The sequence below is a fragment of the Phyllostomus discolor genome, chromosome 12, assembly GCF_004126475.2.
Source record: "Phyllostomus discolor isolate MPI-MPIP mPhyDis1 chromosome 12, mPhyDis1.pri.v3, whole genome shotgun sequence".
NCBI lineage: Eukaryota > Metazoa > Chordata > Mammalia > Chiroptera > Phyllostomidae > Phyllostomus > Phyllostomus discolor.
Window position 1 is genome coordinate 60,270,721 of NC_040914.2, and position 26,644 is coordinate 60,297,364.

Consider the following 26,644-nt stretch of genomic DNA (forward strand, 5'->3'; position numbering starts at 1 on the left):
GGACTCTGGGTCAGGCTTCAGGTAGAAGGCTGTGCTTTCCCCTAAGGAGCATCCTCAGGCAGTCCGGCTCTGTGCTGATGGAAGGGACCTGTGTGTCTTTTTCTGGGCTGCCAGTGAGAGGATCAACAATGTCACAGGCAGGTAGGTGGTGACACTGAGGGGTCAGAGGGGTGTGAATATCATCATCCTCATTGTCATATATGTGACCGGGCCATGTTGATACAAAAGGTGTCTTTATTGAGGTCTGGGTAAGAATTAGGCACTTGGCCAGAGCAGCAGCTTAAATATGAGGCAAGCAGTCAGGGGTTTTAGCCATGCCCGGGGCTAGGTTGGGGCGGTGAGGCTATAGGCACAGACTGTCCCTAGAGGGACAGAAGTCATGGAGGAAAGGGGAAGGGGACACCGAGCAGTCTGGGTCAGAGACCTGGTGGGCTGTCCCAGTGGGGCTGGGCAGGAAGCTCTGGATGGCAGTTCCAGCAGGAAAGGGACCAGGCTCTCTTGTTCCACGAACCCCTTAGACCAGGCCTTAGCCTCTGGATGGGGCTGCCATACTGGGGGGCTCTTCCCAGGCCTCACTTCTTCACCTTGGCATCATAGGTGCCTGCATTCTTGTAGGCACTCACATAGCCACTGTCATCAAGGATGTCCTGCCGCCCAGCAATGCCCTTGCCCTTGCCGCTCTCGTCGAAGCGTTCCTTGTGGGAGCCGGTGTACTTGCTTGTGTCGGTCAGCCGTTCCACAGCTCCCCCTGTTTTTGCTTTCTGTTTGGACAGAGTGCCCCCAGGAGTACCTGGTTAGGGAGCCCAGCCCTTCCCGCCCCAGCTGAGATTCCCCACATGCCCCTCAGTATCTCCCTGAGACCAGCAGGGCACTTACGGTGACGCCCACATTGGCTGGTTCCTTGCCTGCTACCAACTGGCAGATGGCATCGAAGGCCTCCTCCTTGCTCTTCCCCTTGAATCGCTTGGGTGCCAGCTCTTCCAGGGCCTTCTTGAACTCCTCATAGTTGATGACCCGAGCAGACTTCCCCCTGCCAGGTATGTGGGCACTGTGAGTTTCCCCCCTTCCCGATGTCCTCCCTGCTTCCAGCCCCTCAACTCCCACCTTCTGAGAACATCAGAAGCAGAGACTGCCTGGGGCTCACTTGACTTTGGAGAAGACGATGTCGACGTCGGTCCCTGTCACAGCCTTTCCGTCAGCCACCTTGCAGTCCTTGCACAGCTTGGCCCAGTTCTTGCCATTCATCTCTTGCCCACTGGCCTTGGGGTCACCATGGATGGCAAACTTGCGGAAGCTCTCCTCCAGCCCAGCCACGTCCGTGCTCGCTGCCATGCCACCCTATAGGGACCCACCTCAGTCACCTCTGAGTCAAGCTGCTCCCCCACCCCCAAGGCACAGAATATCACTGCTACTACCTCAAAACCTGCAAGGTCTGAGTTGGGGGCACTCAGGGTATACATACCCTCAAGAGCTGAGAGCTGGGGCGGGGGCTGCCTGCAGAGAGGGGCCAGCACTCACTGTCTCCATGGGCCCCCAAGCCCTGAGAAAGAGCCCCAAGAAGAAAGGTCCTGTTGCTTAATGCTGCCCCTGGCTTGGAGTGGAGTTCAGAAGATGAAATCATGATGCCCACACCAGACTGGGAACAGAGTGGCCCTGTCCCGAAAGACTGTGAGGGCAGCAGCTGGGATCATGGCTTTGTGTGGCCCTGGCACAAAGCCTGCTTGGGTAGAAGTGAGAGTGGCAGAGCAGGCCTCCCTCCCTCCCTGGGAGTTCCATGCCAAGCTGGGTCAGGGCCAGGCTAGGCTGCTAGTTGGGCAGGTATTTAGTCAGGACAGTGTTTGTCAGGGTCATGAGGGCCCATCAAGACCCAGCCCTGGGCGAGAAGGGCGCCAGAGCACAGGCAAGGGTGCATGCCCTAGGCAGGGGTGCAGCTGGCCCAGCCAGGACCTTGTTACTATTTGCTGTTAAACAAAAACATGAGGGGAGCGGGAGCCTGGGGCTGGCCTGGCCACAGTTTGTGAAGCCTGGAGACGGTTGCTAAGGGAGGGTGGTGCTACTTGGAGAATGTTGCTAAGGGCAGGATGGTGTCAGAGTGGCTCAGGGAGAAGCTCCCATTGCTGCTGGGCTGGGTTGGGCTGGGGAACAGGGACCCACGGGTGGGGCACGCTAGCACTCCCAGCACCTGGGGCACAGCCATGGCTTCCTGGTCCCTTGCCACCCACTGGGACTGTAACCTCCCAGTCTGTGGAATGGAGGAGGAGCAGGAGATTGGGGGACTAGCCTAGGGTAAGGGTTGTAGAGTTATAAGCCCCCAGATGCATGTTGATGAGGAGGACTATGGCCTTGGCCCTGTGATCCTCACGCCTACACCCTGCACCAAAGCACACTTCCCCAACACCATCAGCCCTCCACTGAGACCCCTTGGCCATACCCTGAGCACCGCCACACCAGTCCACACTCCCATAGCCATAGGCACTCAGCCCTGGCCCGCCACCCCCCCGGCCTTATTCCCCCTGATCACATCCTTCCCCTGGTACTCAAACCTCCCTCACCACACCCACAGCCCGCCCCCCTGAAGTGCTCCTCTCAGACCTTCCTACAGTCCCCTGCTCCCACCAGCTGCCCCGAGACAGGGCTTGGACCATTCTTTCAGCATCCATCTTTGACATATATACTAACAGCCCTGTACTGAAGACTTCCCCAGAAACATGCTCAGCCCTGCATGGAAGGGTGCCCCCCACCCCCACAGTCCCCCTGCAGTCCTCTGACCACACCCACAGTGCTGCGCTGGAACAACCCAGCGCTGATGCCTCCCTGACCACACCCTCGGCCCTGCACTGTAGCTGCTCCATCCATGCACCCACAGCCCTTCCTGAGACCCCTAACCAGAGCCTTACACCTCACTCTCCTTCCACACACCCTCAGCCCCAACCACACCCATATGCCCCCAACCTTGTTTGTACATCCACAATCATCTGGCCACACACTCAGCCCTGCACTGAAGCCCCCCAGTGTCTGCACCCCCAGACCTGCATTTTCCAGACTCCTAGGTACTATGTTGGGACACCCCCTGCGTTGAGACCTCCCTGAGCACACCCACCTCCTCCACTACAGCCTCCCAACCAGTCATGTCTTCAGCAACCATCTTATACCTCTGCCCTTTATACTAGAGCCTCCAATGACCGTGGCCTCGGCCTCTACCAACTACCCACTCTTCTGCTACCACTGGCCAGTGACCACACTCACCCACCTCTAAGTCCTAGTTTCTGGAACTGGGAGCACCCACAGCTGTCACTTTGCAGTGACTCTGTCCATAATCCCAGTGCACACTGCACTAAACTTCCCTCTCCCTACACTGCAGCCTCCCATCAAGGACCCTAGAGACCTAGCACTTGCTCATGGAGTTTAGAGCCTAGGGGAGCTTCCATGCCACAGGATGCTGGTCCTAGAGACTGGCAGGCTCCTGCATCCAGTGTTCACTCCTTTCTGTGGGAAGATGCATTCTTGGTAATTTCGGGGCTGATCAGATAGAGCCAGGTCACAGGCTGTAGTCCCAGGGGCCTGCAGGCCATGGATGGAGCAGCCACGCCCAGGGCCACCAGCTTGCTCCCGCTGGGACAGCTGGAGTCATCAATCAGCCCAGCAAGAAGGTGGGGGTGGGAATGGAACGCTAGGTCCCAGGGCAGGGCGCTCAGCTGGCGTCTTGAGCTCGGTACCCTCCAGGGTTGGGACCCCTTCCGGGCGGCTCCCACCCCCACCCCTCTTCCTTATCATGCAGGATACTGTTTAGGGTGGTCGGCGCCGGGGTTCTCCTACCGACTTCTACCTCGTGGCTGCTCCTGCAGCCCGCGTTCGACGGACAGAAGGACACAAGAATGGACCCACGGACGCGGGAGACCGGGCGGCTCTGCAGCTCTGCTCCCTGCCGGCTCCTGGGCGGGACTGCAGCTCAGGCGGCTCTGCAGTATTATCCCCTGTTTCTCGGTCTCCATAGAGACGGCGAGTCCCACCCCCGGGGCTGTCTCAGCGGGAGAGTGACCAAGGTCAGGCTGGCTCCACCCACCGGACCCCGCCCCATCGACGCTAGGAGATTCGCGTGGGCAGAGCTGCCAAGATTGCCGCCTCCTTTCGCTTCCTGGGCAGCTCTGAGGCCTCCGCCGCCCGGGCGATCAGCCCTCTGCAGCGCTGGAGGTCCCCATGGCTTCCTAATGGGAAAGCAGCCCCCCATTCTGTGCTCCACCCTAAGTTCGAGGCCTCCGCCTCCTACAGACAGCCAGCTTCCCAGAGCCACAGCTGAAGGAGGGGGGAAGGGGGGAGGCCGGGAGGGTGAGGGGCGGGGCAGAGAATAGGAGGATCGCTTCCCTCTGCGCCAGTGGGTAGTGGAGGCTATAGCTGGCTCAAGACTATGGCTCGCCAATTAACGTGTGGCATCCCCGGGTCACAATTCAGGAGCACTGGGGAGAGGGGACAATGGGCAAATCAAGAGTGCCCAGTCCCGGCGTCCTGGTACACCCACGGCCCCATCCTTCGCCAGGATAAAGCTCCTGAACCTCCCAGGTCTCTGCTCTCTGCTGCCTCCCGCACGCAAAGCCTGCTTCCTCTCTGGTCTCCAAGTGAAAACGCTTATCTTAACAAAACATAGCCTCCTCCACGCAGCCTTCTAGGATCTTTTCTAACCAGGAGCTTTGTGCCTGCGCACCCCGGGTCCTCGTTCACCTCCATATGACAATCTGGGTGGCCGCATACTATAAGGGGGCCCACCCCATCCTCGGCCCCTAGGCTGGCGGGCAATGGTCCAACTCCAAGAGGGCCTACGGCCCTTGCTATTCAAAAAGTTTGCAGTAAGTCCACAAAAGCATAAAAAAGTTTATTGGAGCATCATGGCCAGTGGGGCAGGTATTGCTGAGTCGTGGGGGAGGGGGGCCGATCCTGCCGGCAGTAGGGGCTCCTAAAGTGCACTCGTTCTGTGAGGGTGGGGGTGTTGCATAGAGAGAGTCGGGTCGGCCCGGCCGGCCGCTCCTCCTCGGCCCTCCTGCCTCTCGGCCCAGCTAAGCCAGGCCAGCCTCCGGGCCGCCCGGTGCCCCGGGCTCACCGCTGCTCGGACTCACGAAAACAGCAGGCAGCTGTGCCTGCAGTGTCTGCAGCGCCAGCCCGGGTTCTCCGCCCCTGCCTCCAGGAACCGCCAGGGCGGCGCTGCCCAGGCGCGTCTGAGCCACGGGAATCTCGTCCATGGACTCGGCTGACGCCGAGCGGTAGGTGCCTGCAGGGCCGGCAGCGTGTACCGGGCTAGCGCTGGCAGAATCCGACGAAGAGCTGGAGCCGTGGCCCGGGGCCTGGGGCCCTGCGGGGTGGATGGAAACGTGAGACTAGGGACCGCGACACTCTCGGGCCCCTACCTTTCCTTCCCTCGGAGCTCCCGGTGCAGGATCCAGTCAGGAAGGGCCCTCACCCGGCTTCCTCTTTTTCTGCAGAGACAGCAGGGAGCCTGAGTGCCCCTTCCCCAGGTCCCTCATCATCAAAGGAGGCAGAGGAGTGAGGCAGAGCGGAGGCTTCGTTCCCATCCCCTTCCACCCCGGGGCAGGGGGCCCAGCACAGTACCCAGTACCTGGGGTCGGATCCCAGGGGGCAGAGTGAGAATCTCTGGGGAAGAGGGTGGTGGAGGCTCCTCTTGGCCGCTGGTGGCAAGGAATGGGGAGGAACTGAGGGTGAAGTGGGAAGGTAAACTCTGAATATGGATAATCCCGCAAATCCCACCCAGATGGAGGTCCTCAAATAAGCCTCCCTCCCTAGCAGACAACAAAGGGGTATTCATCTGCCCAAAGCCAGGGTGAGCTGGATCCAGACCCTTGCTTTGGTCTTGGCATTGGCCTGCCCCCTTTCTCCCACCTCAGATGGCCCTGCCATGCCCATGGGAGATGCCCAGATGGCACATGTCCAGATCACACTCACTTGGCATTCACTGCGGCAGGCCTGGCCTGGCCAGGGGGCTCTGGACGCACGTGACTGAAGGTCCGCATGTAGAAGTCTGTCCCCTGGGGAAGGTGGGGGTAAGGGGGGCTGGGCTGCCAGGTGTGGACCCAGGGTCTTACAGGTCCTGAGACCACCCAGTCCTGGACATAACACCCTCCAACCAGGCCTCTGTGAGAGGTCTGGGTGCAGAGGTCTGCTGTTTTCCTCCAGGCTCCCCAGCTCCGCTGGAAAAACCCCTTTGCAGGACGAAGCTTAAAACACTCATTTCTGGACCTCACCCCATCCCCACAGACCTCATTTCATCTAGTCAAACTCTTCCTCCAGGAAGCCCCCCAGCCTCATGGGTCCAATGCATCATCAAGAGCTGCTCTAGACGAGGGTGGTGACGGGAAGAGGTGCCCAGATCTGCCCTCTTGAGCTCCTAGCCCCTCCCAAGACTCCAGTCTCTAAACCGATTTTTTCCCCAGCGGAGACATGGTGCAGCCGGCTGTGCACAAGCCAGGCATGCACCCAAGGTTGTGTGCATGGCTCCACAGTTCCCGCCAAGCTGAATTCTCAGAGTACCAACCACAGCCTTGGCTGCTGGGGAATGCTCGGCCTCCCCCCACCCCTAACCAGGAAGGGAAGGCAGTGGAGTGGTAGAAAAAAACAGCACCAGGACCCCATCCAGGACCAGGCTTATGGGTGAATTCTGTCTTGTTTAGAAGCTGATCCTAACAGCAACCCTGTTTGTTGCAGAGACTGAAAGCGGAGGGGCCTGAAGTTGGGATGTCACAGGAGTGACCTAGGCCTGCACCCCAGCAGGCAGGACGTGCTCCAGCTGCGTGCCCATGCGGACTGCAGGTGAGGAAACAAAAGCCAGGAAAAGGCAGCCTGGCAAGGCCTGGTGCCAAGGATGTGGGGCGTGGCCAGGACCATGACAAGGCCCCGCCCCACGGGGTGGGAGGGGGGTGGGAGGAAGGGGAAGGCACTGGGACAGCTGTCGCTTGCTCCACAGCTGTTTCCATGGAGACCCAGGCGTCCTGACTAATGCAGAGACGACAATGTAACAGCACACACGGTCTCTAAAACAAGGCTATGTTTGGGGGCAACGGCTCCAGAGTGGGGCCCCTTCCGCATTCCTGCTCAGGGTGGGGGTGGGGAGGCTGCCTGGAGCACTGACAGATCTAGGGGACAGAGCCTAGCTGGCCACAGGCAGGCTGCACAAATGCAGAGATTGAAGCCTCAGCAAGCTGCACGTCCAACCTCTGCCCAGGCTGGCCCTTGGGGTAAGAGTGTGGGGTGCCAGCCTAAGCAGAGGAACCCTGGGAAAGAGGAAGGGGTCTGAGGCCAGCCACAAGGACTGGGACCTCAAGGTAATCCTCCTTCCACATCTTTCCCCATTGTGAACCTAGCACCCCTCCAAGGCCTAGCAGAGAGGGGCAAAGCCTGCCCTGATGTCCCTGGACTCCAGAAGGGTTGGGCGCAGGAAGCTGGTAACCAGAGGGGATGGTCCCAGAAGCCCGAGGGGCCAGAATGGGACAGGACTAGGCCCTAGCCGGCTGGGGAAGTCTGAGGGTGTCACCAGGGTGTCCGACTCAAATCCTCCTCCCCTCACCACAGCTGTCCCGAGGATCCTCTGAGGGAGGTCCTCGACACGTGCACATTCTTGAGTGGTACTGTGGCTCCTCTCAGCCTCTGCTCTCCCTCCTGCACACCCACTGGGAAGGCCTCCCTCAGGTCTTTCACAGATGATGCTAACTGTCCTTGCTGCTGGCACATCTGGCTTCAAAGTCTAGGCAGGTCGTGACTACAGGGCAGGGGCCCAGAGCTCTGGAGCTGGGACATCCCAGGGCTAGCCCTGCCTCAGTGGGCACCGCTGTGCTGCTGGAGCCTCAGACTCCTCTGTGAAGCGGAGATGGGGATGATGCCCAGGCCCCAGGATGGCTGCCACAGTGCTGGCTCACATAGGGTTAGTGCCCAGCACCAGGGCAGGCACACAGTGGTGAGGCAGGGAGTCTCCACCAATCGCCACCACTGCCCCAGCCCTGGTGGCCTGGCCTGCCCCCAGCAATGAGAACGGGAGAGGCAGGGTCCCGAACCCTCTCCCAACCCGCCCACCAGCCTGTGTTTGTGTCTAGTTGCCATGAGGACTTGGGATCTAGGGCTCAGCCTTCCCAGCAAGGACCTGCCTGGGCCCCCTGCCTTCCCAGTCCCTGGGGGCTCTGAGTACTGGGCCTCCCCTCCCCTCAGCTGCTGACCTCAGGAAGCCATGGGGCGTGGGAATGGGGATAGGCTGGGCAGCAGCTGGGCTGGCCAGGCCCTAGCCTGGGTTGGAGGGTTCCTGCTTCAGAGTGTCAAGACCTTAACTCTTCCCAGACCCAGCTTCTGTTTAACCTCTCTTGACCTCAGTGTGCTCATCTGCAACATGGACGTGGCCACATTACCTGCCTCGTGGGCTAGTTTAAGGATTAAATAGCGTATAAGGGCTCAGGGTATAGGTGGAGATAACTGCTGACCCAGTCACTGGTCCATCCCTCTCTTCCCCCAAAGCTCCAACCTGCCCGGTTCTGGGCTCCCACGTTCCCGACCCTCCAGCACATGCTTGGAGCACAGACCGGTGCAAGCACAGGGTCAGGGAAATGCAGGGCTCCTTTGTGCTGGGCCCACACTTGAGCAAGCAGGCATGTGCTCAGTACGGGCTTGGCTTCAGCCCTGCTACCCGGCACCCCTACCCCAGCTGCTGTTCCAGACCTGCTTCCGTTTGCCGTTGCTCATCACTGGCTGCGATCTGCACAGCCCGCCCCCCGGTGCCCATCTCCCACCCCCTCAGCCCTCTGGGCCACTTCTGTACCTGAATGGACCGCATCTTGGGGGGACATGACTCGAGCTGCCTGTGGGCCCCCCTCGCCTCCTGTGGTGGACGATGCTGCACGACGTACTCGTAGGTGGTGAGCTTGTGCCACACTGAGGGGTGAGGACAGGGCTCAGTGCAGTGGAAAGGGGACCCTGGCATTCAGGAGGTGAGGGAGGGTCCCAGGTCCCAGGCTGAAACCACTGTCCCCATACACACTAAGTCATGGAGTGAGACAGGCCACCATAGAGAGCCAACAGCGGGAAGGGGCATGGCTTCAGGGCTCTACAGCCCAACTGGCACCTCCCCGCAGCCTAGGAGCCCCTACCCCCTGCAAGGCAAGTGTGCCGGGGGTTGGGGAGGGCACTTACTGAGATAAATGTGGAAGCAGAGCAGGTGGCCGAGCAGGGCTGTGGACAGCGAGCCCAGAATGATGAGCAGGGCAGCCAGGGCCAGGATAGCAGGAGCCTGGGTCTCCACGGGGGCGGCAGGCAGGAACACGAACCACACATCGGTGTGGTTCTTCACGACTGTGAGGCGCAGGCAGCCTGTGCTTAGCTGGGGCTGTGACCAGTGACCAGAACAGGCCCGGGACTGAAGGGTGGGTGCAGGCCTGGAGCCCAGACTGACCTTCAAAGTGGTGGTTGGTACGCAGCCTCATGGGATTGACAAAGAACTCCACGAAGACATAAATGGCCACCAGCACGAGGAGTAGGACACCCAGTAAAGCAGATGCCACACTGTGTAGAAAGAGCCTGGGCCCAGCCGTGGGCAGCTGTCAGCACCCAGGTGCTCCAGCTGGGTAAAGGGCCCAGCGCTCAGAAGGACCCATGGTTGGGATGGGGAGTGAGGCCTCTGATCCCACAGGCCCAACTCCTCACCCAACTTAGGGCAATGGCAAAGATGGGGGCCACCCCCCAGGTCCCCACTTTTCCCTGGTCCAGCAGAGGGAAGACCCCAAACCTACCCTCAGCAGCCCCAGGAGGCAGCCATCAGGGGCACACAGATGCACACCAGCACCCAGCTCCTCCACAGACCCTGTCCCCACCCCACCCCACTGCAGTCTCAGTGGCCTGACTCACACTCAGACCCACACATGCCCAGGCACCCGTTCAGCCTGTGTCCGCTCTCACCAGTAGTTCCTTTCGCCCACACAGTTGTTGAGCCACTTGCAGTGGTGGTCGAAGCCGCACACACACTTGTTGCAGGCACTGCAGTGCTTAGAGCGAGCACTCCTGCGGGAGGGGAGGAGGAACAGTGCGATTGGCCCGCTCGTCCTCCCCTTGGCCGCTGCAGCGGTTGGCTGGAGCAGTGAGAGTCCTAGGCCTGGAGCGGATTATCCACCAGCACCTCCCAGGGACCACCGAGCTCCATGCCAGGGAGCGTGCGCGCCCTCTGCTGGCACTGGGTAAGCAAGGCACCTGGAGGAGCCAGTGTTTCTGAAGAGCTGGGGACCCAGAGGCAGAACGGGTAGGGGGCATTACATCCTCCCACTTGGGAGCTGTGCGCCAGGTGACGGTGGTGTGAAACGGAAATGGGACTTCCCTTTCACGCAAGGACCCCTGTGCTGAACCAGGAGACGATGCAGGTGTGGGGCCAGGATGCAGAACAGAGCAAGGCTGCTGGGTGCAGGGCCTGCGTTGCTCTTCCAGACATCTCCATTTTTCCAGTGCCCGTTTCCCTGCAAGTCTACGGGACCGTATGCTGGCATTCTTCCAGAAAACCTCAGCTTGTCGGGGCTCATCCAAAGGGCGTCAAAGGAAGACAAGCAAGATGACACCCGGGTGAACGTGGGGCAGTTCACCAAAGATCAGGTGAGGTCACATCAGGAATAGGAATCTCCAGCGAGGGACTGGGGAAGCCCAACCGAGTGTGGGAGAGTGGGGAGCCCTCCCCCAGAGCTGGACGGAGTGCTGGAGTGGGCAGCAACTGCCAGAGCACCCACTGAGGAGCACCACGCTGACTGGCGCCTAGCAAAGGGAAGGACGGTCGGATGCCGAAGTCCTGAGCACCTTACTAATGCTATGGGCTCTCCCTCGGTCCTCTGCACAGACCCTTCTCCAACAGGCTGCCTGTGTCTTCAGATCAGAGGCGTGGAGTTGCCCTTGGACCACACGCCCATGCCCAATCCTCCACCTGAGGCTGGGAGACAGGAAGCTCTAGGAGCGGGGAAGGGCTCTAGGGAGGAAGTCTGGACCAGCCAAGGGGGTATGGGCTCTGCATGGACTCGTCTGCCCACTAGGAGTGTGGAGCAGGAGCAAGTCACCTGGCCTCTGTGGGCCTCAGAGTCCTCGTGGGTAAACCGTATCGGTTCAGGCACTGGGCAGGCTGGCAGTGACTCTGGCTCTGTTGCCCAATAGCCATATGACCTCAGGCAGGCCTTTCAGCCTTTCTGAGCTTTGGGCTCTTCCTCCTCTGTGGAGAAAGATGCTGCCCACCCTGCGGTGGTTGTTCATGAGCACTTGGCACACGGGAAGCACTCAAGTGTCAACTCCCCTCCTTGTCCCTATCTGGGAACGCTTGTGAGATTGGGGTGGGGGGTGGTGACTGGCAATGTTATTCATCAGAAATGTTTGTGAGTGTGGGGTCATGCCAACTGTTTCCTACTTTTACTGTTGGAAATGCTGTTCCTCATCTTCTGTTTCCAATCACCTTCTCCTTACCTTCTCCTTCACCCAGTTCTCTGTCACTCAATCAAGATTTTTGACTGTATAAAACACATGTGTGGCTGAGAACCAAAGTGTCGCAGGTTCAATTCCCAGTCAGGGCACATGCCTGGGTTGCAGGCCATGGCCCCCGGCAACCCCACATCGATGTTTCTCTCTCTCTTTCTCCCTCCCTTCCCTCTCTAAAAGATAAATAAATAAAATCTTTATTTAAAAAAAAACGCATGTGTTGTTAGGATGGCTGTGAAGCCCTGGGCATGCCCCTCCCCTCTCTGCCTCGGGCTCCCGCAGACAGGTCCCCAGGCACACTCATCGCCCACACACGCCCTCGGTCCACGTCAGCACTCACACATCCACGTCGCACAAATTGCAGTGCAGGTCTTCAATGACGTGTGCATGTTGGCTGCGGTTGAAGATGGGCAGGGGCCCTGCATAGCTCTTGTCCCGTACGTTGGCATCTGCTGGATCGATGGAGACGGCAGTCAGGTGCACCACGAGGTGGCCGGCAAAGATGGCGCCCATACACTCCACAGGTTAAAGGTTCACTTCACACACTGCCAGCGGGGAGCCCACCCCTGCTTCCTGTGGCCGGAGAACTGTTCTCCACCTCCATGTGACTCCCTCATCAAGAGACTCTTAGCCGGTGCCACCCCCTTCCTCCTTGTCAGCCCTCTCCAGCGCACCCAGCCCCCGATGGAGGAGGACAGCAGCCATCTGGCAACAGAGCTCACAGGCCAGCACCGCCCGCAGCTGCCGAGGGGCTGAACACAGGCCCGTGGCCTCACTGTCCCAGGCTTGGCACAGGCCCTGGCTGGTCTGACCTCCAATTCTGATTTGGTTTCAGATTCCAAAATGAGAAGTGAGACTGAAAGAGACCATCCTCTAAGGTCAAGGGACCCAAAATATAAGCCCTAAGCTTGTTTGTCTTGCTCTCACAGGAAGTCTGTTCTGAGAGGGAAAAAGCCATCCTTTCTCAGTAGCTGGGCCCGATGGACAATCACTGCAGACAGGGCCTCACGCACCCACTGCCTCCCTGACCTGGAGTCCAGGTACTTGGACCCCTGGGGCTGAGCATCTGGGACGTCCTGACGCGTGCAGGCCCTGACCAGAGACAGCATGTCTAATTCCTGGAGCTGAAACACAGCTCTTCCAGGACCTATCTGCTCGGTGATTGCACCAAATGCTGGAGATGAGTAGGCTGACAACGTGCTGTAAAGTCTAACTGTTTAAAAACTCACCAACAGGGTCCACCCAGGCAGCCAACCATCCATTCATTTACCCTCTTGCTAGCCAGGCAAAAACATCATCCCTCCATCATTCATCTTCCATCCACCAGCTGTCCAACCTCCTTTCCTCCCTTCGTCCTCCTCCTCCAAATTTCCCCATATGTGCACACAGGCCAGGCTCCACCCTGATGTGCAGTACATAGTTGAAGGAGACAACCCTGTGACCCACCAAAACCCCTCTCTGGCCCTGGCTGTGGGTCAGGCCTTTACCTCTTGCCTGGGCTGTTCCACAGCCTCCCGACTCTGCTCCTCCTCTCTCAGTCTCCTTGAGTCTGCCCTTCACTTGGTCCCAAAGTGAGCTTTGAAGAGCTTCAACCTAAAGCCTTGCCCTCTACACTGGCTTCCAATGGCCCTCACGCTAGAGTTTACTCTCAGCTCAGTGCCCAGGCCCCTTACGCTTCGGCTCCCCTCAAACCCTGCTGGTATCAGCAACCACTACTCCTCCCCATTCCAGCCTCTCTTCCGACATGTTGAATGTGGGCAGGCATTCCGTTTCCAACCTGTTCCAGCACTTCTCCCGCCCCCACAACCTGGTTCATTCATTCAACTGTTCACAAGGTCCTTCTCTACGCCAGGCACTGAGGGGCGTAGCAGGAGCGAGACAGACATGGTCCCTAGCCCCCGGGAGCCTGCAGTCTGCAGGGAAACGCAAACGTTCATCAAACGATGGGTTGATCACAATGAAGAAAGTTCATGGGGCTGTGTGAGTTTGTGTGACCTCAGCTAGCCTGAAGGGACCCAGAAAGCTTCCCTGAGAAAGTATCATCTCAGCTGAGACTTGAAGAGGAATGGGTAACAAGGACCTGGCAGGTAACGTAAGGCGGAAGGGGGCCCTGGCTCGTTACTGGGGGCAAGCAGAGTCCCAACCAGAGGGGCGACTCCGGCTCAGCCCAGGGCTGCCATCCGAGATTGAGGCCCCGGCCCCCCAAAGGAACCAGGGTCCATGTCACCAAATTCTGGCTTTTCTAAAGGAACCAGAAATCTGGATTTTTATGTGAGGCCTCTTATTTTTTAAATGTTGACAAGGAAATAATTTTTTAAAACCCACCTGCCAAAAGAACATTTAAGATCTGTTCTTTTGTGTGTTAATCATCCCTCAAAATTTTAAAAATCTGTATGCCAAACTGGTTTGTGGGATGTCAGTTCTTGACCCCTGACCTAGCTGGGTGTTCGGGGGGGAGAGAGAGGCCAGGGGCTTGCAGGGAGAGGCCGGGGGCATGGCAGAGAACAACGGAGGACATAGTATAAGGGGCTGGTGAGACAAGCAGAGGCCAGAACACAGCCTTGAGCGTCTGGACCCTCATCCCTCAAGGCAGAAAAAGAGCCATTAGAGGGTATGTAGCTGGGGAGCAACTTCGTCATATCTGCTTTTTGGGAGGGCAGTGTGGCTGCAGGGACCCAGGCGGACTGGCCAGGGTGAGAGCGCATGTCGGGAGGCAGGTTAGGCAAGGCAATGGTCCTAGAGAAAAGAGAGGCGGATGGCAGTGGGGAAAAGAGGGCGATTCAATGGCCATTTAGGAGGTAAAATCAACAGGACTGGATGACGGACTGGATACAGGTGATGCAGATAAGGGGCGGAGTTGAGAGCAACAGGACAGGTGGGTTAGGCGCTGGTGAGGGGGGACGCTGTGGACAGCTGGCATGAGTCTGGGCCGGTGGCGATGCTGGTCTGGTGGCCCACCTCCTGCATCCGCATGCAGTATCCTCTAGGAGCCGTAACCCCACACTCACCACAGGACCATCCCTGGTCTACAAGGCTTCCCCCAGTGGGAGGCTGAGCACCCGGGGTCTCTCTTGCTAAGCTTTGCAACCCTAGGTCCCAGGCCAAATCCAGGCCCGAGGTGGGTACTGGGTACCTATCGTTGCCCTACCTCCCCTGCGGGAGCCCGCAGAAGGACGGTGGCTTTGACGGAAGGAAGGAGAGCCATGCAGGCCTGGATGGGGTGCCAGACCTGGTGGTTCTGTGGGCCGCCACATCGCCCAAAGCAGTGAATGTGGTGAGGGCAAAACCCTCGAACCGCCCCGGTGCCTGAGGATCGCTGCTGGCCTCGCTAGGTACCAGCTGTGTGACCTCGGGGAGTCACTTAATCTCTCTGGGCCCCAATTTCTTAGTAGAGTGGGAGGGATACCTTCAAACTATTGAGGGTCAAATAAGATAATCCCGGTACAGGGGTCGGCACAGGCTTGGCACATGAAAGTGCTCAGAAAGTGACGGGTTCCTCGTCTCCTGTTACTTGTTCCGATTGCACTCACTTCAGACCACATGGCACACGCCCAGCTGCTCCTGAGTGAGGGGTGTGCCCGTTCCACATCCCGAGAAGAAAATCCCACGAAGCATTCTAGTTAATACCCTTGACTAAGACCTACTGGCTACCTCAGGGAAAGTCCAGTTCCCCACTTACGGAGCTGGCGAGGCCCAGGAAGTCCCCCAGCAATACCGCTGGTGCCCGAGGGTGGCAGCCTTCTCTGGAGTCCCTTCTCCACACACTTGCCCTCGTCACTCACCAGCCCAGCGCTCTGTTATTTCTGCCACGTGCCCCGTGCCCCATACAAGACAGTATGCTCACAATTAAGGCTCGTGCGCTCTGGAGCCCAGACACACGTCCTCGCGTGCTCCCTGTCCCCACCCTGGAAAGCAGGCAGGACTCTTCCTGTCAGACAGCTGAGACCCAAAGAGCTGGCAGAAGCTGCTCAGCCTCGGGTAGCACTGAAAGGGCTGAGCTGGGACCAAGCTCTGCTGCTGACTCTAGGTCCGACGCATTCAAGTTCATCCCTGCGAGCCTACAGTTTGCCCGAGCTCTGCTCCCTGAGAATCGTCTCCAGGAACCACACACGCCAGGGCGCATGCGCATGGGCGCCCTCTGGGCGGGGCACGTGACCGTCCCCTGCGATCCTATTTCTGAGCCTTGCAGCCTGGTCCTCTGCAGTCGCAGCGCTAGGCTCCTGCAGGTTCCTGTTTGTCATTGTTCCCAGGAGCCTCCAGGGCACTTTTATCCCCTCCTGTCAATTCAACCTTACCCTAAAAGGGCAGGATTTACAAAATCAATGAGTATAGCATAATAACCTGTCCAAAATAAAACCACATTTTAAATGTACCAGAAACCTTACTATGTACAAGAATTCTATGGCCCTTTTTGAAAAGTGAAAAATTCTTTCATAAATGAAATAATTACTCTAACTTATTCCTTATTGAGCTCTGGACACAATTAACCTAAAGAGAGCCTTCAAGTGGTACCCTGGTTGATGGGATTCCTTCCTGTTGTGGGGCTTGAATGCTCCCAGGGACCTTAGTCTGGAGGGTCACCACATCGGGCAGAGGGGCCACATGGAGGCTAGAGGCCAGGCAGGGAGGCACCTGGTCCCCTCGCCCACCCTGGGAGGGACAGCACCTGCCCGTGCTGCCTGAGGCTCTGGAGCCCACCCTCAGGCCTCTGCCATGTTCTCCATCCACTGCCCCCACAATCCCCTGCACGAGCCCGACACTCTCCCAAGGATACAGCATAGCCAGCGGGCACCCAGTTGTGAGGCAGGAGGGGGACAAGGACCCCAAAGCCGATCACAGCGAAGAAGAGGTACAGCAGCCAGGCCACAATCTGGAGCGGGTGAGGGGGCCAGCTCCACCCATTCCGGCGTGACCGCTGGCCCTGCAGCTCCGGGGAGGGTCCGCTGGCCTGCGAGGGTGCTGTCCACACACTCTTCTCAGGGGCTGTCTTGTTGGAGGGCTTGTTGCAGATGTTCATCTCCAGAGGAAGAAAGAGCAGAGGCAGGATTAGCCTGAGGAGGCCTGGGCTGGAGCCTGGAGCCCATGCCTACAGCCAGCTTTCAGCAGTGGGGGAAGCAGGCTGGGGTGTAAAACCACCTCCCAGCTACTCTGCAGGGGAACCCGGTGCCCTAGCATGATGAGGCCGAGCAGTGGGGGAATGTGGTAGTGGAGTGTGGTCTCAAAGCCCCAGAGCCAGCTGTGGCCCCGGCCCTGGCCAGTGCAAGGTAGCAGGGTCCAGGGTTTACTCAGGACACAGTGGGGCTGCCTGTTACTCCAAGTGTTCTGTCTCCACAGCCATCAAAGTTAAACCCAGTAAGACATGTTCTCATCTGGTAACAATATCGGGCCGGGGCCAGAGCGATGAGAACACATGCTGATTCTGTTACGATTAGTCACCTCTGTCCTGTGGCCCAAAGGCAAGTGTCAGAGAGGGCCCCCTTACCATTTGCTAAGGGAACCAGGGAGTGGAGTTGTTCCGAAGGGGAATCTGCCCTCTGCCCCCGGGCAAGCGTGTGATCCCTTTAGGGCAGGGAGGACCAAGGAGTCTCCCCTGTGCCTCAGAAGAGCTGCTGAGGATTCTTGGCTGGGGAGGAGCCAGCACACAAGAGCAAGGGGAGGGTTCCTCCTGGGTTCCCTCCAGCAGAGGAAATGGTCATGCTCCTCCAAGTGAAATCTGGGCCTGGTGCACTGAGCGCAGAACGGTGGGCTGGCCCTGGCTGGTGTGGCTCAGTAGATTGAGCACCAGCCTGCAAACTGAAAGGTCTCAGGTTCAATTCCCTGTCAGGGCCCATGCCTGCTTGGGTTGTGGGCCAGGTCTCTAGTTGGGGTGTGCAAGAGGCAACCGATTACTGTGATCGGTTTCTCTCTTGTACTGGTTTCTCTCTTCTCTCGTACATGGATGTTTCATGGATGTTTCTTGCCCTCTCTTTCTCCCTCCCTCCCCCTCTCTCTGAAAATAAATAAAATAAAATAAGGAAAGGTGAAAGGTGGGCTGACCTGAGGGAGCTCAGGGAAGGCCAGGCCTTGGCCAGAACCGGCCACCAGATGGCAGCACTACCACACAGCCATCCTTAGGCCCAAGAGCTGGCCTAGTGGCCAAAGTCAGAGGCAGGGCAGGCAGGGTGGGCCTGTCATTACAGGAAGAAGAGCCCCAGGCCCCCTAGTATCTTCTGGGCCTGAGACGGGACTAGAGCCTGGACAGGCAGCACCATATCGGAGAGGGAGGCCCACTTGGAGTTCTTGGAGGGAAGGCCAAGAGCTGGGGACAAAGCCCTGGCAGCTGGACTCTTGGGAGTCCATGCCTATGTGCCTGCCTCACTTCTCAGCCCAGCAAATGGAACTTGAGCCTAGGCCCACTGAAAGCGTCTCCTGGGCCGGGGGTACTCCAAGTGGAGCCAGGGCCCTCATGCTCAGTCTTACCGAGCAAGTTGCTTTGCCATTTGGAACACTGCCACACCTGTGTGTTTGCACCCCCTGCCGCCCTGTTTCTCCAGCTTCCCCTAAGGGCAGTAAATACACTGTGATTCATTCACCTCTGCTCCCTACATGCCCTCCCCCAAGGACCCAGAACATACCTTGTACACAGAAGGTACTCAGTGAATGTTTGCTGACTGGAGAACATCTGCAATAAAAGGAAATGTGGGCACGGTAAATGGTGTGGAGCCCCGGCCCGCCCGAAGCCATCTGGCCCCGTCCGCCCTGCCTCCAGTGTGCACAGCCAGCACGCACCCACAGCTCCCGGCTCCCCACAGACACCACGCACCCACGCCTCCTCCGCCCCAGCGCCCCTGCCCACTGGCTGTTAGCCTAACTACTGAACACTCATCCCACCCGAGGCTCAGGGCCTCCTGAAAGCCAAGCCTGGCATATCTGCAGCCACTTCCGAGTAGCCTCATCTCAAGGCTAAATGAGATGACCCTACTTTTCTTCCAGGGACTCAACTGGAATCCTCGGGTCATTGGCTTTGTCTTCAATAAGCAGCAGCAAAGGGCAAGAAAAGGGCTCCAGCTTTGGAGGCCAAAGATCTAGGTTCAAGTCCCGGCTCAGCACCTGCTAGCCGAGTGCCCTGAGTTTCTTCCTCTGAAAAACGGGATCAGGGTTGCCTACCACGGGCCGCGGACAGATCAGCGACACTGCAGGAGAAGCCTGCCACAGAAATGCTCCCTAAATGGTAGGCATCAGAACCACCCTTAAAATAGCCCTTCGGGTGGGCTGTCCTCACCCCTGCAGACTGAGGCACCTGATATCTGGCATTCTATGAGGTGTAAGGCCAAAGTGACGGGGTTGGTGGAAGTAGCTTTCTTACAGCAGTGGTCCCAAGGAACACAGTGTCACAGGAGCTGGGCCGTGGGGTCGCCATTCTAACCCTCTCACCTTCAATCAAAGGTGACTAAAAAGCTGGCATCGCTCTCTTTTGGATGTCCCCAGTGGTAGGAAATTTTTATCCTTGGCCCTGGCTGGTGTGGCTCAGTGGTTGAGTGCCGGCCTGTGGGTCAAAGGGGCGCTGGTTCAATTCCCAGTCAGGGCACATGCCTGGGTTACAGGCCAGGTCCCCAGAAGGGGGTGCATGAGAGGTAACCACATATTGATGTTTCTTTCCCTCTCTTTCTCTCTCCCTTCCCCTCTCTCTAAAAAAAAAATATAAATCAATCAATCTCTAAAAAAAATAGTTTTGTCCTTGATTTCTGGAAATAGTCAAAGGTGACCAGCTCAAACCCAGTGAATACAGTTCAGCCGATGGTTCTGCTTGGAGGAGGGGCAAACCCCCAGGCTTGCACATCGCTTATCTGGTGACATCATCACCAGGGCAGTAACTTTAAGGGAACCTACAAACTAGGGTCCCTAAGTCCTGGCTTTCTTTTCTTTTCTTTTTAAAAGATTTTATTTATTTATTTTTAGAGAGAGGAGAAGGGAGGGAGAAAGAGAGGGAGAGAAATATCAGTGTATGCCAGGGTTGCCTCTCATGCGGCCCCCACTGGGGACCTGGCCCACATCCCAGGCATATACGCTGATGGGGAATTGAACCAGTGACCCCTCGGTTCGCAGCCCACGCTCAATCCACTGAGCCACACCAGCCAGGGCAGTCCTAGCTTTCTGTTTGCCATCTCCCACCTTAACAGCCCTACACCTTGAGGGACTTTCTAAAGAAAGAAGCAGAGGTACAAGGCTGACATGCCCCTGCTGCCCGGAGTGGCCTCACAGTTACCACAGGCACCCGCATCCTGCGGCAGCCAGACACCTGAGGCAGCAGGAGGTACCATCTGAGGCCAGGAGCCTACGCAAACAGCCTCTCGGGTGGCTCCGACTCGAAACCAGGGCACCCTGGCCCAGAGAGGTACCCGGGTGAGACCGTGGATGAGGGGACAGTGCTGGTAGGTCTGAGTCCCTTGCAGCTGGGGCAGAAGTCTAGATACCCCATCCAGTCAGGAGACACGTCACCTGCCCCAAAGCCTGGGCTGGCCAGCTCTTAACTGATGACATTTTCCCTTGTAGAGCTGGTAACCACACATCCTTTTGGCCCAAAAGATTTTGATCAAAAAAACTGGGAGGTCAGAGAGAATCCAAAATGGGACCAAGCACTGTCACCTGACCCAGGGTCACTCTGGCCCCTCCTCCCCTCTCAGCACTTCTCAAGGAGGCCAGAGTGAAAGGTCCGTGGCTCTGCTCCTGGACAGTGTGACCAGCCTGCACACTCACACCTTGGCCCAACCAGCACATATGGGGGGCCTGGCCCCCTATGTGCACTGAGGATGTAAACACAGGTGAGACCAGGCTCCTGCCCTCAGGGGCTTGCTCTCTGGGGACCCAAACAGACATCAGGGCAATGGGCGAAGGGGTATTTTAGCAGCTTTGCAAGGGTCTGAGGGCAAGGTGAGCAGGCAAGGGTGGAGAGGAGAGGAAAGGAGAGAGAGAGCGAGAGGGAGAGAGAGGCAGGCCCTGGGGAGCTGCAGGGTTAGATCCCAGGGGGCCAGGTGAGGAAGTGGGCACTATTGAAAGAGCCACAGGGAGTCACAGGAAGTGTAAAGCAGGAGAATGACAGAAAGGTGATAGGAGTTTTGGAAAGCTTTCTCTTTTTTAAAAAAAATTATTTGTTTTTAGAGAGAAAGAGAGAGACACATCAATGCACAAGAGATAGGTTGCTTCCCACAGGCCCCAGCCCACAACTCAGGCATGTGCCCTGCCCGGGAGTCAAACCAGCGACCCTTTGGTTCACAGGCCGGAGCTCAATCCACTAAGCCACACCAGCCAGGGCTGGAAAGCTTTCTAGTCGCAAAGCGTTGACTTTGTGGGGGAGTGAGCACGAGCAGGAGGGGAAAAGGTGTGTGGGGCGGTGACACCACTGCAGCCAGCAGCCCTGTACACTGGGAGGAGGTGGCTGGGAGGTGGAAGTCAAGTCCACACGCTCCCTCCCGCCCACTGAGTCCCCAGCTGCATCTTTGGCAGCCGAGAGATACGCAGGCCTTGGTAAGACTCTTCACGTACCTTCTGCTGCCACGGAACAAACCGCAGAGTCAAGCTGGCAGAGACAGAGGGAAGGCAAGAGGGAAGAGGCCCCATGGAATGTTAGCGCCAAAGGCAGCTGTCACCTTGGTAAGCTAAGGACCCGCCTGCCATCTAAGGCAGGCTTAGGGGTCATTCAGGACCAACCCCCCGCCCTGTCCCAACAAGGTGAAGCCCGTTGCCAGGATGACAATAATCTGTTCATGTTAACATTCAACTGCTAAAAGCCTGAAATAGCATTTCCAAATAAGGCTGGGCTACCTGGAAGGGGAATCTTAACATTTCAAGTTCTTTATGAGAACTGTAAAACAGGCAACTGTAGAATAGTTGCATGACTGATCCACTTTCCCCTCACCACCTCCACTCCAATGGGAAAAACAGCGAGGAATGTGATTCTGAAGTTCAGGCACAGAGTTGTCCAAAGAAGCGAACTGAGGGCAAGTACCAGCCCTGGGGAGGGCACTGCGGGACTCCTGCAAGATGGCTGAGGATTTACACAAGCGATTTCCACCAACTCAACTACCAAAGGGAGCTTGTGGAGAGAGGCCACTGGATGGGGAGGGAGGGTCAGAGGAGGGACGGAGTCAGAGGAGAGGCTTGGACGGCCCAGAGACCTGAGCCGCCAATGGGGCGGTGGGGCAGTGGGGTGGGGGCGGGTTGGAGCAAGGTTTGAAGGGCTAAGCCCAGAGACAGAGCCTGGTTCTGGACCCTGCACTGCAGCTCACAGGTTGAGGAACCCGGGCAGGGGGCGCCAATGTCACAGAACCACTCTGGGTTTCTCCTTCTCCCACCTTTCAAACACATTTAGCTCGAAGGCAATGCTTACCAAGCTTTAGAACACACGCACCCTCAGGCCCACATTTGTATAGATGTATCCCAGACACACACTCACAAAGTGTACAAAGACACACTGAGTCTTGTTTGTAATAACAAAGGACAAAAAACAATACAAACAAACCATGGCACATCCACACAACAGTACTCGACTCCACATTAAAAACAGGGAGGAGGGAATGACAGGTAAGTGGAAAAGCAAGGTGTGCGGTGGCTGTGGAGCGTGCTACCGTGAGAGCAAACACAGAGGCGGTGGCCAGACATCTGTGTCCCCGTGTGTGCGGGTTCCCTCTGGAAGGAAACACAAGGATGTGAACAGAGGGTCAGCCTTTGGGAAGGAGATCTAGTGTCTGGGGGTGAGAAAGAGATTTGCTTTTACTGTGTACTCCGTGGTACTGTTTACTTTTTTTTTTTTTTTAGCCACATGCATACACTGCTTTTGGGGGGGAAAAACTGTCAAATAATAAATAATTGCACGGTGTCACCTTTTGCCCTGCTGGCCCCACGAGCAGGCCGTGAGGACCGAATGTGCTCGTGTGAGCCAGGGCCTGTACTCCGCCAAACAAACAAGGAGCTCCTGCCTGACAACCGGGCAACGCGAGTGCTCGGTTTCAGTTCAGCGTTTTCTCCATCTCGAGAGCAGTTCCGACTCGTCCAGCTAAAGGGCCGTGAGCAAGCGCTGCAGAGCTCCCCACAGGCCGCTGGGGTCTTGTCCAAGCCGGAGCCAGACAACCAGGCAGCGCAAGGAAGGAGATGCTGGGAGGGACCTTGTTCTAGTCCTTGGTCAGGAGCCCACGCAGCTCCGAACCCAAAGGGAAGGCACACACCACAGAAAAGATGCTCCCGGCCTCTCTTGGTTTAGCAAGAGGGTTTATGGTTGCTGTGCAAGAGGTTTTCTATGGATATTTCTAAATAAGGTAACTGTTTTTCTCCCGGGATCTGCTTTGGAAATAATTTTCACCAAGAGTTAACAGATGCCCAATTTAACCACCTAAAGGAGGGCAGGGTGCCCTGTTTTACAGCGTAAAAAGTCTTTAAAAAGAACTTTTGGGGGCAAGTCCTTTGTTGATTAAAATTCCCCGCAGGTCCCAGAGAAGTCTGTGGCCTTAAAATTCTAGAAGGTGCTCTAGTCTGACTAAGAGATGTACACCACCACAACTCCCAGAAAATAAACTGGAGCTCCCAGCCGTTCTCATAGACCTGCCCCCCAGGCACCGGCCTCAGGGGAGGCTGGGCTTCTCCCTTCGACAATGTGCAGGGGTCCAATGCTGTGGCAAGGGGAGCTGGGAACCTCCGTCATTCCCGAGTTGATGTGGCCTGCAAACATTTTCTGCGCCATTCTCCTCCAGAAGCAATGGCCACAAACTGGGGACGAGGACGGAGTGACAGGGAGCAGAACCATGGCCAGTGAGTGGAGGCAAGGGTTGTTGACTTTAACCAGGAAATCAACTCACTTGATTATAGGGAGCAAGCCCTGAAGACCACCCGCCAAGAAACAGTCATTAAGAACAAAGTTGTGACAGAACAAAGTAAGAAAAACAAAAGGGGAAAAAAACTGGTTAATTAAGCACCAATGTTGCTTTTATTCCATCTTATGAAGATTATCTGTTTATAAACCCGTCCCCCACGGTGAACCACCAGTTCCACAAAAGCAGGGACCACCCTCCATCCACTTCTAAAGCCGCCTCTCCTTCCGTGAGGGAAGCTAAGCCACTTCTTACCATCTCCACCGCCATCACCTTAATCCAAGCCTCCACGATTGCTCCCCCACAGCGCTTCGATGATAATAACCACCACTAGCATGTAGGGGTCACTTTGGTGCCAGGCACTGCCTTAAGTGCTTTGAAGGAATTCACTTATTAAAACCCTCGCCACTCTCTTGAGTTACATCCTATCATTTCAATCTGTTCTCAGAGACCTCTCCAGACACTGGCCTCAGGGGTAGCTGGGCCCTCACTTTCTCTCTTAGAAACACCGTGCAGGGCAACACCCCCCTTTCACTGATGAGTAAGGACACCGAAGCTCAGAAAGACTGCGCAAGTTCACCTGGGAGGCACAAGGAGACTGGCAGAACCAGGATGACCCTCAACTGACTTCCTGGTGTGCCCGGTCGTGCCCACAGCAACCAGAGCGAGGTGAGCTTTTCAAAACTTGAAACTTCATCAAAACTCTTCAACGGTTTCCTCCTCCTGCTAGAACAAAGTTGAATCTCCCCCCACATCCTCCAGGGCTCCCTCACCATAGTACTTGGCTGACTCCAGACCTTTGCATTTGCCTTTCATTCTTCCAGAGACACCCCTCCCCTGCTCACGATGCTGGCTCCTTTCCAACCTTCAGCTCGTAGCTTCAGTCAACTTTGACAACAGACCCTCCTCGGCCACCTTCTTCCATTTCACCTCCCGAGCCCTTATCCCCACCTCAAATCACTTCAGTCATGTATCTGGGACCTGTTCACCCCCGCCCCCGCCCTCCATGGGGTCTGGAGATTGGCTGTTTGTTGCCCCCCGTGGCCCCTCCCCTGCCACACAGTAGGCACTCAATGCAGATCTGTGAGCCTGGTAAATACTAGAAGGGAGCCCCGCGCTCTGACGGGTCCCTGCGGCCAAGGCCGCGGGCTCCAGGCCCAAGCGAGGCAGAACACTGCTGGGTGGTGACAGCCGCAGCCTGGTGGCTCAGGCCAGGCTTCGAGGTGAGAATACCGCGGCGGTAGCTCCTCACCTGCGCGTCATTTAGGCCGAGCCAGATCGGCCCCGCCAAGGTCTCCCAGAGGTTCAGCCCTCGCGCCTGGCCGTCCACACGCCCCCCTTCCCCGGGCGGCCGCGCTTCAGACCCTCGCGGCCCGGACGGCCCCCGGGAACGGGCGGGGGCGCACCCCGGAGCGGAGCCCCATCCCGAGCTGTGCGGCGGAGATTAGGACGGCTAGTCCTAGGGCTCCGGATCCAGGGGTATGATGGCTGTACAGCCGGGCCGGGCCGAGGCTGGCTGGGCCTCGTCCGGCGCTGGACCCGTTCCCGTGGCAACGGCGCGAGCTACGGCGCCCCACAGCGGCCAAACCGCGCTGCCTCACTTCGCGCCTGCACCCCGGCTGAGCCGGCCGGTTCACCGTTCCTTTACAGCGTTTCTGCTAGAAAACTCATTCTCCCACCACTCCAATCCACAGTTTGTCTTCTCGAAACCCTAAAACTTGTTCCAAAACCACCCTCTTCCAGTTTCTACCGAGACCACCATTTTCAGGGATATTCCTGCACATTTTAATGAGGCTGTGCAGGGCACTGGGTATACTGTGGAGACCACCCATGAGACCCCTGCTAAGGGGACGATAGAGCTAAGCAAATAAATAAATAAATATGCAGGTGCCCCATACTATACAGTGTGAAGTATAAGAGCTTAAAATGTGTTGTGCAAAATACCTCCTTCCTTTATTTCCTATAAATCAAGCATAAATCCTATGGGGAGCCCCCATCTTCAAGGCTGGTGGGAAATTCAATCTTGGTCTACCCTGAGCTCCTCTTACCCAGGTTATTCCAAGGATCAGGAGCACCTATAGCAATAAACAGGCTGAAAAGTGCCCTGGCTGATGTGGCTCAGTGAGCTGAGCTCCAGCCTGAGAATTGAAAGTCACGGGTTCATCTTGGTTCAATTCCCAGTCAGGGCACATGCCTGGGTTGCGCGCAAGAGACAACCATGTTTCTCTCATACACTGAGGTTTCTCTACCTCTCTTTCTCCCTTTCCCTCTGTCCAAAAAATAAATCAAGTCCAAAAAAGAAAACTTGTTTAAACAGTCTGAAAAGTACCCTCTGGGGCACCAAGGCCATAGCCTAAGCCTCCCTGGGGGCTGACACGGGAGGCACCTGTGTCCTCTGGTCCAGGGCCTGTGGACTCTCTTCTCTCTCCCTGCCTGTGGACCTCCCTGTGGACCTGGTTTCCCTGAAAGCCATGAACTCAGGTAAACAAACAAACAAACAAAAAACCGAAGAGCCTTTGTTTTCCACCAGCCACCGAATCCATATCTCCAAGGTTCTAAAGTTGTTCAGCATCCGGCTGGTTACCTGCTCACAACATCCCAATCTCTAACATCTCTGCTCAACAACTGCTCTATTGCATGCCAGTTGAAAGTCTTGTGCAAGTGACTATCTCTCTATGATTGAAAGTCATGTTTCCAGGGCTGATAAACTCCAACTTGATGTGGAGTATGTGTCAGTGCCTACTCTGGCCTCAGAAATACAAGATTGCCCCTCAGCTCCTATGTGGAATGGAGAACTTAGGGTCAAACAGAGACAGTAACCCAGAAATCAAGGTGGAGAGTGAGCTCATGTATGCCCACAGGGAGAGGAAGGCTCCAGGAGTCACAGCTGGGTCCGCCTGCCTCTTGGCACCTCTCCTGAATGTCCCATGGGTACCTAGAAGCAGTGCATCCCTACATGACCTGTTTGTCCTTGCCACAAACCTGTTCCTCCCCTTGGGCCCTACGAGGGGGCACTACCATCTACCCAGTCTCCTTCTAGTCTTTGCCCATCTAAGCCCAGCAGTTCCCAGGACCAGGCAATCCTCCCACCGAAACATGTCCTGTGGTCATTCTTCCCACTCCACTCCAGCCCAAGCCACCAGCATCTCCCTTGCTGACTCCACTGCAGCCTCCGGGCTGGTCTCCATAACATCAGCCTGCCTGCTTCCAGTCCACCCTCCTCCTAGCTGTCAGTCTTTACCTTAACTTGAGAAAGTGGGTGATAGTCCCTCTTTAACAAATTAACTCCCCAAAATAACAGCCCCCAAAGATGTCCACATTCTAAA

At 57.1% G+C, this 26,644-nt stretch overlaps 2 protein-coding genes and 1 long non-coding RNA gene across 12 annotated transcripts; 1 reads left to right on the plus strand and 2 right to left on the minus strand.

The window, feature by feature from the left end:
- Positions 1 to 216: 216 nt before the first annotated feature.
- On the minus strand, positions 217 to 5,419 carry TPPP3 (tubulin polymerization promoting protein family member 3). Of its 5 annotated transcripts, none has more exons than XM_036012006.1 (4): positions 5,397 to 5,419; positions 1,145 to 1,338; positions 877 to 1,030; positions 217 to 761 (listed from the first exon to the last, which is right to left on the minus strand). In XM_036012006.1, the coding sequence occupies exons 2-4, from the start codon at positions 1,330 to 1,332 to the stop codon at positions 573 to 575; spliced, it is 531 nt and encodes a 176-aa protein (XP_035867899.1). In that variant the 5' UTR covers positions 1,333 to 1,338; positions 5,397 to 5,419; the 3' UTR covers positions 217 to 572. The 5 variants fall into 5 exon arrangements, with proteins under 5 accessions (XP_035867899.1, XP_028357507.1, XP_028357505.1 ...); XM_028501706.2 differs by lacking the exon at positions 5,397 to 5,419 and adding an exon at positions 3,827 to 3,979; XM_028501704.2 differs by lacking the exon at positions 5,397 to 5,419 and adding an exon at positions 3,817 to 3,972.
- Positions 4,847 to 24,876, minus strand: ZDHHC1 (zinc finger DHHC-type containing 1). 6 transcript variants are annotated; one of them, XM_036011999.1, is made up of 12 exons: positions 24,571 to 24,874; positions 18,093 to 18,139; positions 16,253 to 16,495; positions 11,819 to 11,994; positions 9,937 to 10,038; positions 9,434 to 9,558; positions 9,175 to 9,333; positions 8,804 to 8,958; positions 5,950 to 6,032; positions 5,606 to 5,699; positions 5,450 to 5,465; positions 4,847 to 5,341 (listed from the first exon to the last, which is right to left on the minus strand). In XM_036011999.1, exons 3-12 carry the CDS (start codon positions 16,493 to 16,495, stop codon positions 5,049 to 5,051), a joined length of 1,446 nt encoding a protein of 481 aa, XP_035867892.1. In that variant the 5' UTR covers positions 18,093 to 18,139; positions 24,571 to 24,874; the 3' UTR covers positions 4,847 to 5,048. The 6 variants fall into 6 exon arrangements, with proteins under 6 accessions (XP_035867892.1, XP_028357503.1, XP_035867893.1 ...); XM_028501702.2 differs by having other exon boundaries at positions 8,804 to 8,916; positions 24,571 to 24,873; XM_036012000.1 differs by lacking the exon at positions 5,450 to 5,465 and having other exon boundaries at positions 24,571 to 24,875.
- On the plus strand, positions 10,533 to 13,879 carry LOC118497502. Its single transcript, XR_004900027.1, has 2 exons — positions 10,533 to 10,617; positions 13,331 to 13,879. It is a non-coding gene; the product is annotated as an uncharacterized LOC118497502 (long non-coding RNA).
- Positions 24,877 to 26,644: the final 1,768 nt, after the last annotated feature.